The following is a 14783-nucleotide window of genomic DNA, read 5'->3' on the forward strand; positions in this document are numbered from 1 at the left end:
GGATGCCATTGGGAAGATTCTCATTGTTTGAATTTTCTGAGCGAAGATAATAAAAACTTATTCGACTAAAATAAAAACTTAATATAGATTGGTTATTCAGAGCCCTATCCCTAGAGGGATTCGATCTGCCCACCACTAGTTTATATGCACAGTTGCTCAGCTGCAAACGTGACAGTTGCTCAGTTTGCAGCTGATTGTCAAAAGTGAGCAATTTCAACAAGAGTGTTTGTTTACGTTCAATCTGCTGCTACACCAAGTCTTGCAAAACCGATGCAGAGAAGATTTGTGAATATTCATTAAAAAGAAACAGTATTCTCTTCGAAGCAGGACCGCAGCAACACATCCGGGATGGTTATTTACGGCGTGTACATAGTTAACAAATCTGGTGGGTTGATTTTCAACCTAGATCACAATCTACCGAAGATAGAAACCGAGAAAACATTCAGCTACCCTTTGGACATCAATCTCGAGTATGAACCAAAACGGATTTCAGTAGCTTTCGGCCAACGAGACGGCATCAATGGTAGATACAAGGCTGACCCTGAAAACGTGTTTAGTGTAGAATGATAACCACATCCGCCTTATTTTCCTGCTTGCAGTTGGACATCATTTGATCAGCGTGAACGGTATCCTGGTCAATGGGAGCACACTGGAGGATGGGCGTGACGTAAAGGAACTGATTGAAAACAAGGACAACTACCCACTAACCTTGAAGTTCAGTCGACCGAAAATGACAACGAATGAAAAAATCTTTTTGGCCAGTATGTTCTATCCACTATTTGCGATCGCCAGCCAACTGAGCCCTGAGCCGAAAAGTAGCGGTATCGAGATCCTTGAAGCGGACACGTTCAAACTGCACTGCTTTCAGACTCTAACGGGTGTTAAGTTTATGATTTTTGCTGAAAACCTGCAGGCCGGTGTAGATGTTCTGCTGAAGCGTATCTACGAACTGTACGCAGATTACGTGCTGAAAAATCCATTCTATTCCCTGGAAATGCCTATCCGCTGTGAATTGTTCGATACGAATCTACAGTCGCTGTTGGATCAGGTAGAGAAGGGCGGTGTTGCTAGTATTTAAACGATTGCTTATTCATAAAATAGATTGTAACGAGTTGGAGATAAACATGCAAAATCCGAAAGACCTATGGGGGGCGTGTGTACCGTTTGATGATACATAATTATTAAAACTGAAAGTCAATATTGTGTCACTCTCTATCGTTTCACTGTAAGAATATTTAATTCATATTAATAAATCATTCCGTTGCTAAAATAGCAAGAAAAGCAGAGTATAGATTTCGTACATTTCATCCTTATTGCTTGTTCAATGCTTCTTCCATTTTCGCAACAGCCCAAGAAACAAGACAAAAATATCCAAAAGGTAATTTTATTTGTTGTTTCTTTGTAAAAATTGCAAGGTTTCTCGAGATGAAACAGATTTGTCGATTTTTATATGTTTAAAAATTTCATGCAAACAAAATGACTCGACTAGCTCACACGATGCTCATAAAGTCAGTTTTGAGAGCCTCAACCTGATCGCTCGCAAAACAAAGCAGTGGCGACATGTCAAACTATTTCTAATCCAAAACGTCCGAAAAAGAAGAAGTCCTCAGATCCCATGTATCGGAAGAGAGACATTTCTGATCTCGTTTTCTTTTAATATTTGTTTCCAAATAGAAAAAGGTATCTGTTGTGCGAGCAGCAGGAGTTACGATGACGGTATGGTTTTCGGTATCCTGCTGGAAGTGTAAAATTGTGCGGACAAGGCTCGTGTGCCGACGGAAAATGGATTGTTTCGCGAAGCAGAAGTGAATGGAAGCGCCGCCAGCAGCAGCTAGCGCACCCTGACGTAGAAGTGTGTGAATCCGCTAGCCGTGAAAAGTGGAAACATTTTTTTAACCCAAATGGTTACTTTCCTTTGATACCTTGCAATGGCAAACGAGGAGGTGCATTAAAACTTACCTAATTGTAGCACACAGCTTTCGATGTGCTTAATTTGCGGACACCAGAAACTGCTGCGTTGGATACAAAGTGTAAAACAGACGGAAAATAGGGACGAGCATTCCGATGTGTGTCCCTCTTGAGCGTAGAATGGTCGAGCCCCGCAAGTGTAATGAATTGAAAATGGAACCGATTGTGTACATCTTTCCTTCAACACCTCTCCTGCCCGTGCAGTGCTTGGCGAGGAAAATCTGGGAAGAAAATGGCGATGATTTGCAACTCCTACCGATCTGATCAATGAGACAAAAAAAAACAAGCTACTGCTTATTGGTCGCTCGTGTGCACACCTAGCAGCAGCGAAAAAATTGGCCGATGACGAAAAGACTCACGGAAAAGGTGTCTCTTGCAATGTTGGGTGCGAGGTTTGCTGTGGGAATTGGGTTTTGATTGAATCGGCAAAGGCGAACACTCTCGGTGGAACACATCAAAGGGTGGTTTTTGTAAATTTATTTGATTTTCGAGGATGCTGTTAAAATACAGCTCAAATGTTTCCGTGTGTAGTTCACGAGGATGACCACACTTACACAGTGAACGGCTTGGATGGGGGGGGGGGGGGGGGGGGGGTACACACATGTTTTTTGCCCCTTTTCCTTTTTGTTGTGCGCCGATGGCGATGGTACTTGATAGCTGCTGGGCCCCCGCGGGGAGCGGGGAAGTGAAGATTATTACAGCCGAAACAACGGGGCAGTTCCGGTCGCAAACTTACGGCAGTGTTGTGTGTCCATCGATTTTGCACGGCCCGGAACATTCACTCCCTTTTGCCACCCTTGTTCGCGTGGAACTACACCTCCCGGAGATGTATCTGATTCATTAGAAATTCTTCTTTCTTGCCAGCCAGCATGGTACGCCTTTTGTTACCCGGACGATAGAAGAAAGAAGATGAACGTCAACACGAGCAAGAGACATCCCGTTCCCCGATGCTGTCATCTGGCCGGGCCACGATTCGCGGCCGTAAATAAAATCTCCGGTTAAAAATCCCATTTCTTTCATTGCCGTTGGCCTGTGCTTTGTGAATTTTCCACAAAGAAAACAAGGTGATGCACCGAATGACGTTCTATGTAACTTGGATTACGCCTACTTTATCTTCGTTCTGTTGAATTGCTTATTGATTATCTATAGGTTGGTTAAAGGATTTGTTGAAAATATTGTTTTTATCTCTTTTAGGAGTCGATCAGTACAAATAGGATTGTTTAATCACTCCTTTCAACGGTGGAAAATTATGGACATTTGGATAACTTGGAAGAACATCTTTCGGATCAGTGTTTAAAGCAAAACATACCGTGTAAACCGTGGATTCTAACAAACCAGCATCGAAATCCTGTCAGGCTTGTCGAAGAAGGCCAAAAAGGTTGCTTGGGGGAACATTGTCCTCCCAAACCCACCCTTCTCCCCGTAAGGCGGATGCGTGCGTGCGTGCGCGCGTGTGCTCAAGTGAGAAAACCTTTGTGTGTGAGGACCGCGCCATCGACAAGGAGGTGATGTTTTTGTGTATCAAAAGGCATCCTTTAAAATGTACCACAACATCTAGCGTCGTCGGCGTTAGGTAAGCAATGTTTAGACCGGCAATCGCGTCACCGTTATGAGTAGGTGATTCTAAAGGAGTTATTTCATGATAGTAAAGCAACACACACGTAGCAGAAAACCAACCGCAGGCTCGACAGTGGTAGCAGCTCGCGACCGCTCAAAGTGTGGGATTATTTTGAGGTGTGTAAAAGAATTTTGCTAAACCAAGGCCCACACCGATCGCATCCTTAGCCATGCAGTGCGAAACCCCAAGTGTTTTGAGGTGAAAAGTGTCCATGAAAAAGTGTTGTTATCGAAGCAGTCTGTATCGTTTTCCCATGACGATACCGGTGTTGAAGTGAAGTGCTATCAATATGTCCTGCGATCAATCCTGTTAAATCGAGGCAGCTTTGTATTTTTAATCCACCGATTAAAGTCCATGTGCAGTCAGTGATCACTGTGTATTGAGATTCTATCAGAATCCTCAGCCGTGTGTGTGTGTGGTAGAAGTGGTACACCGTAGCGATCTCCATGCTTTCCAGCGATTGGATTGTGTGTTATTGTTTTGCATTTGTTGTGATTCACCTGTTGGCTCGACATTGCTAAGAGAAGGTCTACGCAAGGATACGACGTATGGCCCATTCGCATCCATTTTATGATATCGAGTAGCAAGGTAAACACGGGGTAAAGTGCCACGGAAAACATCACGATCAACTACAAAACAATCGGTGGAGCGCAGAATTCTCTAGATACTTAAGTTCAGAAAGTAGATTGCGGTGCTTATCGGTTCGAGAGCCAGCGGTCAAAATGAATCGCGTATCCACACAGAAGAAGGAGGGCAAAATGAGGATCCGTGCCTTTCCGGTAAGTTTTTGTTTGTTATCTTTATTTAACCCAACTTCTTTCTCATTAGTTCGTATTTTTGTCGAGGATAAAACAAGAATGAAAGTTTTACCTTCGAAAACAGACTTTAATTTGGAAAATCATCAGGAACATTGCTAGATCATTGTTGTTGAAGGCAATGCACTGTATCATAAAGTGTAAATCGAATGAAAAAGAATGAACGTTCCGTCTAATCTAAGAAAGATGATTTTATATACCATGGTTTAGAACTATCACATCTCGTCAATTAAGAAGTGCTCCATTACTGTCCCATATGATATTTGGAAGTCCTGTTCTGAATCTAAAGGTTGGAGTGTGGATCAATTTCAGAAACGTATTGTATCTCGTTTGGCAAAAAAAAAAAAATCATCAACTAACTCGGAGGACACGACCAACTCGAGAACAATAGTTTTAGAAGTAATTAATCGATGTTCAAAATCACCTTGAACTTGCAATAAGCGTAATATAAATTGAGATTACTTCATGTACTTAATGGTAACAACACGAATACTTTCGGTGTCTTTTCATTCATGTTGGGGTTTTCTTGTGAGATTACTTGCAAAATAATTACTTGTGCTAAGAGAACTAAACATCCTAGTAAAATCAAATCCAAAGGTCCAATTTTCTCTCTTTATTACCTTCGTTTGCCTTTGACAATGAGTCTTCTGTGGTTAGATCGTTTCCAACAGTCGGATAGTTCTACTGAATTCTCATTTTTTTATCATTATTGCCTCTCGTGCACAGAACAGTAAGGAATTATTCTTCTTTCTCATTGCATGGATTAAATCGGTCCATGCTTACCCAAAATGCACTGCTCTGTTTTGTTGTATGTGCCGTATTTAAATAAACATCTCGAGTTAGGGCCGCGTGTACAGATCGATCGCGATCCAGCGGGGACGGGGGTGTTCTAAACGTCGTCATTTTTTCTATAATTTATGTCACACGACGAATTGGGTGGTTGGTTACGCTGCGTAGCGGAAGTCAGTGCTTGGAATTTAATGACTGTACCAATTTTTCCCTTTTTCTTTCTTGCGTTTCTCGACACCATCGGCGCCGCATGATCGGGATGATATCGTCCCTGCGGTACGTGCGCGGGGTAAAGGAAAAGGGCCACTCGAGCACAATCAGTGCGACACTTACGCACTTCAGGGGAGGTGAGAACAATCCGGTTCGGTGCCGGACCTTTCTCTCGGGTCGATAATCGTTCCCACATGCTCGAAGTTTCACTTGACGTGCTGTTTTGATGTTTGGCTCTTAAACGCTTGCCACAATAGGATCATTTATTGATCACTTGACGAATACCAGGGATGTCAACACGGCGTTTTGCTAGCCAGAATCTCAGGATCGCATATGAAACTGCGATGTGAAGATTCTAGATTGAAACACAAATCATACTCAAGTAATGTCTAGTCGAATCTCAAATGTTCAAGCTCCGAGTTTCAACTAAAAATAAATTGATTGCGTTTTACTGAATAGAATTAAAGAATAAGAATTTGTTTCTAAATTTATTTATTTTTCACTTTGTATATGAAATGTTTTTTGTCTTGTCGAATTGAAGATTTTTTCGACTTCAAATGAAGCAATTCTCTTAATTTTTATTCTATTTGTTATTTTTGTATGCAGAAAATATGGCCCTGCTTCACTAAACAAATCATTTCTTTTGTAAAAAAAGATGATGATCAAAAATAAAATCACGGAAAAGATAAGCAGAGTTCTCCTTTTCCAAAACTATTTAAATAACAACATTAACCCTTCGGAAGAATGTAGCATTTCTAGTTTATAAGGCAGGGAATTGAATAAAGTTAAAATATAAAGTTCAACAGAAGTAAAACAATGTACATGCAATAGCCCGGTCTGTTCGTAACGTTTTATTTAGTTTGACACCCCTGAGCTAAACTATGCATTTTCCTCTGTTTCGATCATATTCGAAATAGCGTATTAAACGAGACGATTGTTCAGCTCATTCATATACTAGTTCACCAATTATGTTGTCTCTTTCATACCTTAATGTAATACGGAGATACCCTGAGACGGTTCGTTTCTGAGAAGTACATAAGACCATTTACAAGTTGTGGAAATTTTGAAGACTGCTATGTTTATAGGCATGGGGAATTCTCTAAAAGTGATGCTCTTGTCAATTACGAAGACCTTCTTCGTTGCGTGGAAAGTTTTTTTGCGAGACCAAAAAAAACCGCAGGACCCCCCACAACACTCCCATAAAGTTATCGCATAAAATTGCTCCTCGCAGCTTCCGTCCTTACCGCGAGTATCCTAAGCAGTTTTTCAAAGGTTTTGTTTGTGTGCAAGCTTTAGCGTACGTGTGACTCAAGGCTCCTCTTTGTACATAGCGATCAGTTCCCGCCGACTAGCTATGGTTCGGATGCTGATTGGTTGTCGAGAATTCTTCGAAATTTTATTGCTTTTCCTCTGAAGCGGTATTGCGCGTTTAAGGAAAATGGGATAGAATGCAGGGGGATGAGAAGTGGTGAACTCGGTGGTTGAGCCGCATTGACAGCTTAAGTCTGGCTCCAGGATTTGTGCACGCATTCATTTGTTTTCAGACTTCGGCCCAGTGTAAACGTGCTTTTCTTTCGCTTGTCGCGCACTTCTTTCCTGGTTAAGAAAACATCGTTCGGGAAAAATATTGTACTCATTCGAGTTGGAGAAAAAATGGGTTTCAAACCGAGAATGCGGCTTTTTAAGTACACCAATGTAAGTAACCGTGCTTATTATTGTTCTTTTTTTTCTATAATTTCGATCAGCTACAAAACTGGTTCACATCCGATCCAAGAGTCCTTTGCTTGAAATGGAAAAGATCTTTAACGGCCTTCTTGGAGGTTCTTCTCTCTGCCGCTCTCGAAGACGAACGACGGTCTTTCCCAGAGCCCAGAGGAGTTTCGTTTTCCGTTTAAGAAATTTGCCTACTAGTAGTGTCGTGCTTTCTGATTTTGGTATCGTTTTTTGAGCATTTTCAATATCAAAGTAAATTTATAAAGTAAAGAAGGTACAGTGGTGTAACTTTTTGGCAACCTCGGAAACGTGCAAAACAGTGTGCCATCTTTGGTGTATTGTGTGTTTTTTTTTCTGTTGTTTTGTCACCATTTCAAGCAGTGGAAAAAGAAAATTTAACTCGTCAAAATCCTTGTAACATCCGGATGTTCGCTCTGTGGGGGGCAGGAAGAAGTGTGAAGTGCTGCTTGCTGGTTCTGCTCAGCGATCGAAAGCGAAATGTTTCGATTCCAATGGCGGCGGAAGGTGGAGCGCGAACATCAAACGCTGACTCTGCTGCCATGCATCAAGCGAACCGTAAATCATCCTTCCGCGGAATTAACTCGCTTTATGATTCCGTAAACTGTTCGCTGTGCGCAATCGTAAACTTTTTATCCTTGATTTTTATTTTCTGTCTGCCTCCCCAGATGACGATGGACGAGAAGTACGTCGAGTCGATATGGTCTCTGCTGAAGAACGCCATCCAGGAGATCCAGAAGAAGAACAACTCCGGGCTGTCGTTCGAGGAGCTGTATCGTAATGCGTACACAATGGTCCTGCATAAGCACGGCGAGCGGCTGTACAGCGGACTGAAGGAGGTCGTGACGCATCACCTGGAAACGAAGGTGCGCGAGGAGGTGCTGCGCAGCTTCAACTGCAACTTCTTGCAGACACTGAACCAGTGCTGGAATGACCACCAGACGTCGATGGTGATGATTCGCGACATCCTGATGTACATGGATCGCGTCTACGTGCAGCAGAACGACGTCGATAACGTGTACAATCTTGGGCTAAACATTTTCCGGGATCAGGTAGCTATTGGAGAGGTTGCCAGGCTACTGGGATGGGTTTTGTGACGTCCGATTTCCCTTTCTTTCCTTTTCCACTACAGGTCGTGCGTTATCCTCGCATCCGAGACCACATGCGCGAAACACTGCTCAACATGGTGATGTGCGAGCGGAAGGGAGAAGCGATCGACCACATCGCGATCAAGAACGCGTGCCAGATGCTGATGGTGCTCGGTATCAACCAGCGCTGGGTGTACGAGGAGGACTTCGAGCGCCCGTTCCTGACCCAGTCGGCCGCGTTCTACAAGCTCGAGTCGCAGAAGTTCCTCGGCGAGAACAGTGCAAGCGTGTACATCCGGCGGGTGGAGGCGCGCATCACCGAGGAGGCCGAGCGGGCCAAGCTGTACCTGGACGAGAGCACCGAGAGCCGCATCGTGGAGGTGGTGGAGGACGAGCTGATCAAGAAGCACATGCGCACGATCGTCGAGATGGAGAACTCGGGCGTGGTGTACATGCTGCAGAACACCAAGACCGAGGATCTGGCCTGCATGCACAAGCTGTTCTCGCGCGTCAGCGGCGGCCTGAAGACGATCGCCGACTGCGTGTCGCAGAACCTTCGCTCGCTCGGCCGCGATCTGGTGAAGGAGGAGGAAAATGGTAGCACCAACCCGATCACGTTCGTGCAGAACCTGCTAGACCTGAAGGACCGCTCCGATCACTTCCTGATTCACTCGTTCAACAACGACAAAACATTCAAGAACATGATATCGTCCGACTTTGAGCATTTCCTCAACCTCAACAGCAAGTCGCCCGAGTACTTGTCGCTGTTCATCGACGACAAGCTGAAGAAGGGCTGCAAGGGGGTAGGACAACGATCGGCCACCGCATGAATGTAAACGTAGACTCTAATGGTTACCTGTTCTTTTTAGATGTCGGAGCAGGAGATTGAGACCATTCTGGACAAAACGATGGTCCTATTCAGATACTTGCAAGAAAAGGACGTGTTCGAACGCTACTACAAGGCCCATCTGGCCAAGCGTCTGCTATTGAACAAGTCGGTCAGCGATGATTCCGAAAAGAACATGATATCAAAATTAAAGGTATGAGTGCAAAGTCGGGCGCTGCGTGGGTGTGGAGTTTACTTACAATTACATTTATTATTCTACATGCATTTTTATTCATTATTCCATTTGCATTTGCATTTATTGACCTTTTGCGAACACATTTAGTACCTTATTTGCATTTATTACATACATTATCCTGCATTTGACTGCGTGAAATATACATAAAACTTATTTTTCTCCCTCTCTCTCTTATCGTGTGATTATTTTTCCCGTTTCCTTTTTAATCGATCTGGTTTGTTACGTTGAAGACTGAATGCGGTTGTCAATTTACCTCAAAATTGGAAGGGATGTTCAAAGATATGTCCGTCTCGAATACGGTGATGGAAGAGTTTAAGAATCACATCAACAACGACAACTCGGCACTGGAGGGTGTCGAGTTGACGGTTCGGATTCTTACCACCGGTTTCTGGCCGACACAGGTGAGAGATGCTGCGTGAACGCTATGGTTATAGTGCGCCAGATTGCAAAAATGATCTTTTTATGTTTCGTCTTCCTTTTTTGTTAATTAATGTTCTCGGAATGCCCTAGTCCGTGACACCGAACTGTAACATCCCGCTAGCACCACGGAAAGCCTTCGAAACGTTCAAGCGTTTCTATCTGGCGAAACACTCCGGGCGGCAATTAACCCTGCAGCCACAACTCGGTAAAGATTCGCTAGAGAAAAATGCACCCCATGTGGGGAAAAGATTGTAGTTTAACTTTCATGTCGTTCGGCTTTACCCATTCGATTGTAGGCACGGTCTATATGAATGCTGAATTCTACGGCGTGAAGGCGGAAAAGGAGAAGGGCGAAGGAAACTGCAGTAGCACAGCGCCATCTTCCGGCACTAGCAGTGCCCCGACTGGTTCATCGGCCACGCAGGACGCTCCGAAGCGACACGTGCTTCAGCTTTCCACCTATCAGGTTGGTGTCCCGGAAATATTGTTGGATGGTTTACATTACATTGCTGCGTACATCTGCTCTCAACTCACTCTTCTTTCTTTAGATGTGCGTCCTAATGCTGTTCAACAACCGCGAGCGGATGACGTACGAGGACATCCAGCAGGAAACGGACATCCCCAGCAAAGATCTGATCCGCGCACTCCAGTCGCTGTCGATGGGCAAACAGCAGCAGCGGCTTCTCGTTCGGACGCCGAAAACGTCCAAGGACATCGTATCGACCGACGAGTTCTACGTGAACGATGCATTCGTGTCCAAGTTCCACAAGTACGTGTTTATGTTGGAATTCTTTTTGTTATTCCTTCCATCCCCATTTCCCACCACCCAAATATATAAAAAATTAATCTTTTTTTTTTTGTGAAAATTAGGGTGAAAATTCAAACGGTCGCCGCCAAGGGTGAATCAGAGCCCGAGCGTAAGGAAACTCGAAGCAAGGTGGACGAAGATCGCAAACACGAAATAGAAGCGGCAATTGTGCGCATTATGAAAGCTCGGAAGAGAATGCCAGTAAGTAGCCTTTCGCAGTGACGCGGGCTGTGGGAACACTGTTTGCAGCCACTATATAAATGGCACTTCTTTTACAGCACAACCTGCTCGTGTCGGATGTGACTACGCAGCTGAAAAGCCGATTCCTGCCGTCGCCGGTGATCATCAAGAAGAGAATAGAGGGCTTAATCGAGCGGGAATATCTTGCCCGTACGCCCGAGGATAGGAAAATCTATGTGTATCTAGCTTAAACAACCAGGGGATCGTCGTGTGAGCAACAAGAGATCATGTTGTAATGGGACAGATTATAGATATATTCATAGAGAGATATATTTCGCAGCAGTACTAACGATAATAAGCACGCATGGAAACGCATATTGGTTACAATCTCATGCCAAACCCCCCCGTCCGATGACAACGGAAGGGACGTGTCGTGGACGGGACAGCATATTTTTTGTGCCGCCTACCTGTACCGGTGTGTTTTTCTTTCACCTGGCTAAGGATTAGGCTAACAAGGCATGCATTGGGACACCCAAATGGAAACAAATCTAAATTTTCTGGACATGAAAGAGCACTGGTCTTTAATTGTCTCTCAAGAAAATTTATGGACACGCATGTAGAAGGGCGATTTGCTGAATTCGGTGGATGATAGTACGTACGGTAATAAGAACAAGTGATGTTCTGGTAGGTTATCTTTTGGGCCAGGAAGGGAATGCATTGAAAGAGAAAGCTTCTAATACGATTTGCTGTACATGCTGGCCGTTTTCATTATCCTCTGTAAAATTATCCAGCAAAAAGTGAAAAACTAAGATGATTGACACGATTTTCCGTAAGTGTTCAACATATACTCTGGGAGGCGGATGGGAGCCGTGCTCTCTCGTCAGATTGCCCCCTTCATTTTTGTAGTTATCTTCCTTGTTAAAGCGGAACAAGATGTGTGTGTGTTTTTTTAAAAATCGTTTATTGTACCGCAATTATAAGTTGCTTTGGCAAGAATGAAAGCGGGGATTCATGAACTCAGCTGGAATAATGTGAACAATGAAACATTGCCCACAAGATATCAATATGAAACGGAAACTATGCGTAACTTGCTCCTCCGAGTTGAATTTGTCAAAGCTCATAATAAAACAAACAAACAAACAGACAAACGGTGTGGCCCATACACACCCCAGCATTGCGTGTTGAAGGGTACAACTACAGCAAAGTGTGATCGTAGCAATTTTACTTATGGCCCCCCTCCTCGGAGTTTATATATTTATGTTCGACTGTCGTTCTGTGTAGTATTTTGCATCCCTTTTAATACTATTAATTCGCTAGTGTTTTTTTTTGTTTTATCTCTTTTGTGCAGTAAGTAGTGAATTTTGTTTTTTTTTGTCCTGTTCCACAACCACCACCTCAGCCCTCCACTGTCGACTCCGGTTGAGAGATCGGGCTCTTTCTTTCGAACGATCCGCTGGCAGATCCGTACATGACAACACATTGAGGGTTTACCGGTGCGATGTCAAATGTAAATGGTTTAGAAATAGCTTCCATGCTACCTTAAAAATTATGATTACATTTTTTATCATATCTTTGGATTTTAACATCTAATACCCGACGAAACCCAACTGATCTTTCGTTCTCTGTGTTATGCCTTCTCAAATCAGCTTGATTGAGGGAATAGATTCAATGTGGGCATTTGTGGTAATACGAAGATGCTCGCACGGGAGTGTATGCCAAACAATATAAACCTGCGTCTGGCAAAAGATGGACTCCTGGTACTCAGACAACTCTCCCGCTAGAATGCATATGCAGTGTTTGGGGCAGCAACAGCTCCTTATGCAAACAAGAAAGCAGTGCATTGCCTGTAAAGAGAGTGTAGTTTTTAAGCAAGACAAAGCTAGGATTGTTTTTAAGAAATGAAATTTTACGTGTTGATATTCCTTTGACTCCGTTCTCTTCTCGTACTCCTCCTGTCCTCCTTTCAATCGCGGTTCCTTCCCACGATACAACCATCACGCGCGATAGGCTTACACCAAACGGTTTGCCTCAACTAACGCCGGCGGCTACTCCCTCACCGATATGCTTAACAAAAAGTTAGCGATCCTAGACTGATCGCCATCGAGTCCTTTTTGTTACACCTTCTAGCCCCGCGGAGGACGGCGGGTAGAGGAGCAGCAGCAGAAGTAGTGAAACTCAATGCAACTGATTGACTTACCGGGGGAGGAAAACTACTGTTCCACTTCAGCTAATACCTAATGTGTAACGTAACTGAAGGAATGATTAAATAATTTACTTATTAGGGCGAGGGCGCCACGGCGCCAAGAAATACGCGGCACAGTTCATTCGCGGCCCAAATGAGACGATGCACATTAACAGAAAAGATGAAGCAAAAAAAAACAATTTAACTGTGGGCCGTCGTCAAGTGGGATTAGAAAGATTTACGTGACTTTGGTGACTAGCGTGGGAAAGGAACGTAAAGTAACAAAGCAAAAAAGAAGAAAATACCAATAAAAAAAGTTATATGCGAAAATAACGGCTGAAAGGAAAGTTCTCTACGTCTCTGTTGATTTGTTTAATTCGGAAAGAACGGAGTAATTTTTCATAAGCGGTTAGTGTAACAGTGTTAGATACAGTGTACTAGAATACGCTAGAAATTTGTATAATAACATTCGAAGCTCGATCGGTTACTTTCTCCATTCGAACCTGAATAACAAAGTATTCAAGATGGATATGCTTTTCTTGTGAGTTTCGGTTGCAGCTTACGTGCAGCGGGTTGCAAATACGTGCAGATTTGAGTTACTTTAGTTGAGACAATGCCATACTGAATGAGTTTGTCCAAAATTTGGAGCAGTGAATTCTGATCCACATAAGCCGGTGCATATTGCCCCCGTATGAGAATGTTTTATGTTTTGTCTCCAGAACTACAATGCAACGATTATTAATCCAATTAAGATCAGTATTCGTTAAGTTACATATTGAGGTACGTTATCAATGACTTTTTGAAACCAAATTGTGTTTGTTATAGCTTAAACTAGCGTAGAAAAATCTTACATCACTTCAGGTATAGTTTTATGTTTTTTTATCAGGTATAGTAGGGAAAACATCCCTGTTAAATCTTATGGCAGAGCCGAAACTCATATAGGATGTATTAGACATGCAAGTGGACATATTTTATTACTTAATTTTGTTCTAAATTGCTTAATTCAACTACAAATGTACCGATACCCACCGGTGCATCTTGCCGTTAGTTTGAATGTATGCTGAGGTTGAGTAATTCTTACCAACATCTTTTTTCGTGTTGATAGTGAACTTTTACAAGTTTGCAAACTCTAGCGGAATTGTTGGTCGTGTAATGGCCTTATCACACTGGTCACCAATGGTGGCTTTGCAAAGCCACCGAACTGTCAAAATTTGGTTTTGGCATCCAGTTTGACATACTGGTGCGTCTTGGTAGTGTGATAAGGCAGGCCACCTGGGAGTGGGAGTTTATATAATTCACTTTCGGTTCATGCGGTTTTCGGCAGTTTAAGATTAAAATACCGAAATTTTATAATCTTATTATGCTTATAATTGATTATTAATAAAATTAAAAAACATGAATCACTTTCAAATCAAGCTTAACATGCCAGATACACCAAACTCCATACAATGACAGCTCGGTGATACGGGCAAGCTCATTCACCAACGGACCCCCAGCCACTCCAATGTCATTCGTTTTCGATGGTCGTTTGACAATCCAGTGCTTTTTCCATGCCACCATTGGTGACCAGTGTGATAAGGCCATAAACTTTATAGATCGTCGTAAAGGTACTATAGCAATAAATATCCTGTGGTATGCTCTAGCCTTCCACTATAAGTAGTAGATGTTGATGAAGGTTCCAGAACGTATCACAATAAATTATTTATTTGATTTTCCATTTCCAAGTCCATTAAATGGGATCCATTCCTTTAGAATCTGCCAAGGGATCGAATCCTCGGATCTTCCGAATCCCGACTCTGCCAACACTACTGACGACTGCTACGCAGACGTAAACAAAGTAGACAGCGTCGCACAGCCGACACATCGCCTTTGAGGTGGGGAGCCTACGTTTG

The 14783-nt window shown here is 43.2% G+C and overlaps 2 protein-coding genes across 2 annotated transcripts; both read left to right on the forward strand.

The window, feature by feature from the left end:
• The first annotated feature begins 252 nt into the window (after positions 1-252).
• Positions 253-1169, forward strand: LOC131281211 (trafficking protein particle complex subunit 4). Its single transcript, XM_058310475.1, has 2 exons — positions 253-523; positions 600-1169. The coding sequence occupies exons 1-2, from the start codon at positions 349-351 to the stop codon at positions 1076-1078; spliced, it is 654 nt and encodes a 217-aa protein (XP_058166458.1). The 5' UTR covers positions 253-348; the 3' UTR covers positions 1079-1169.
• Positions 1170-4195: 3026 nt separating this feature from the next.
• LOC131281926 (cullin-3) lies at positions 4196-11109 on the forward strand. The gene is made up of 10 exons (XM_058311292.1): positions 4196-4365; positions 7800-8183; positions 8264-9022; positions 9089-9259; positions 9532-9702; positions 9812-9926; positions 10018-10187; positions 10270-10490; positions 10592-10730; positions 10808-11109. Exons 1-10 carry the CDS (start codon positions 4309-4311, stop codon positions 10958-10960), a joined length of 2340 nt encoding a protein of 779 aa, XP_058167275.1. The 5' UTR covers positions 4196-4308; the 3' UTR covers positions 10961-11109.
• Positions 11110-14783: the final 3674 nt, after the last annotated feature.

This window comes from Anopheles ziemanni, chromosome 2 (assembly GCF_943734765.1).
Source record: "Anopheles ziemanni chromosome 2, idAnoZiCoDA_A2_x.2, whole genome shotgun sequence".
NCBI classification, from domain to species: Eukaryota; Metazoa; Arthropoda; class Insecta; order Diptera; family Culicidae; genus Anopheles; species Anopheles ziemanni.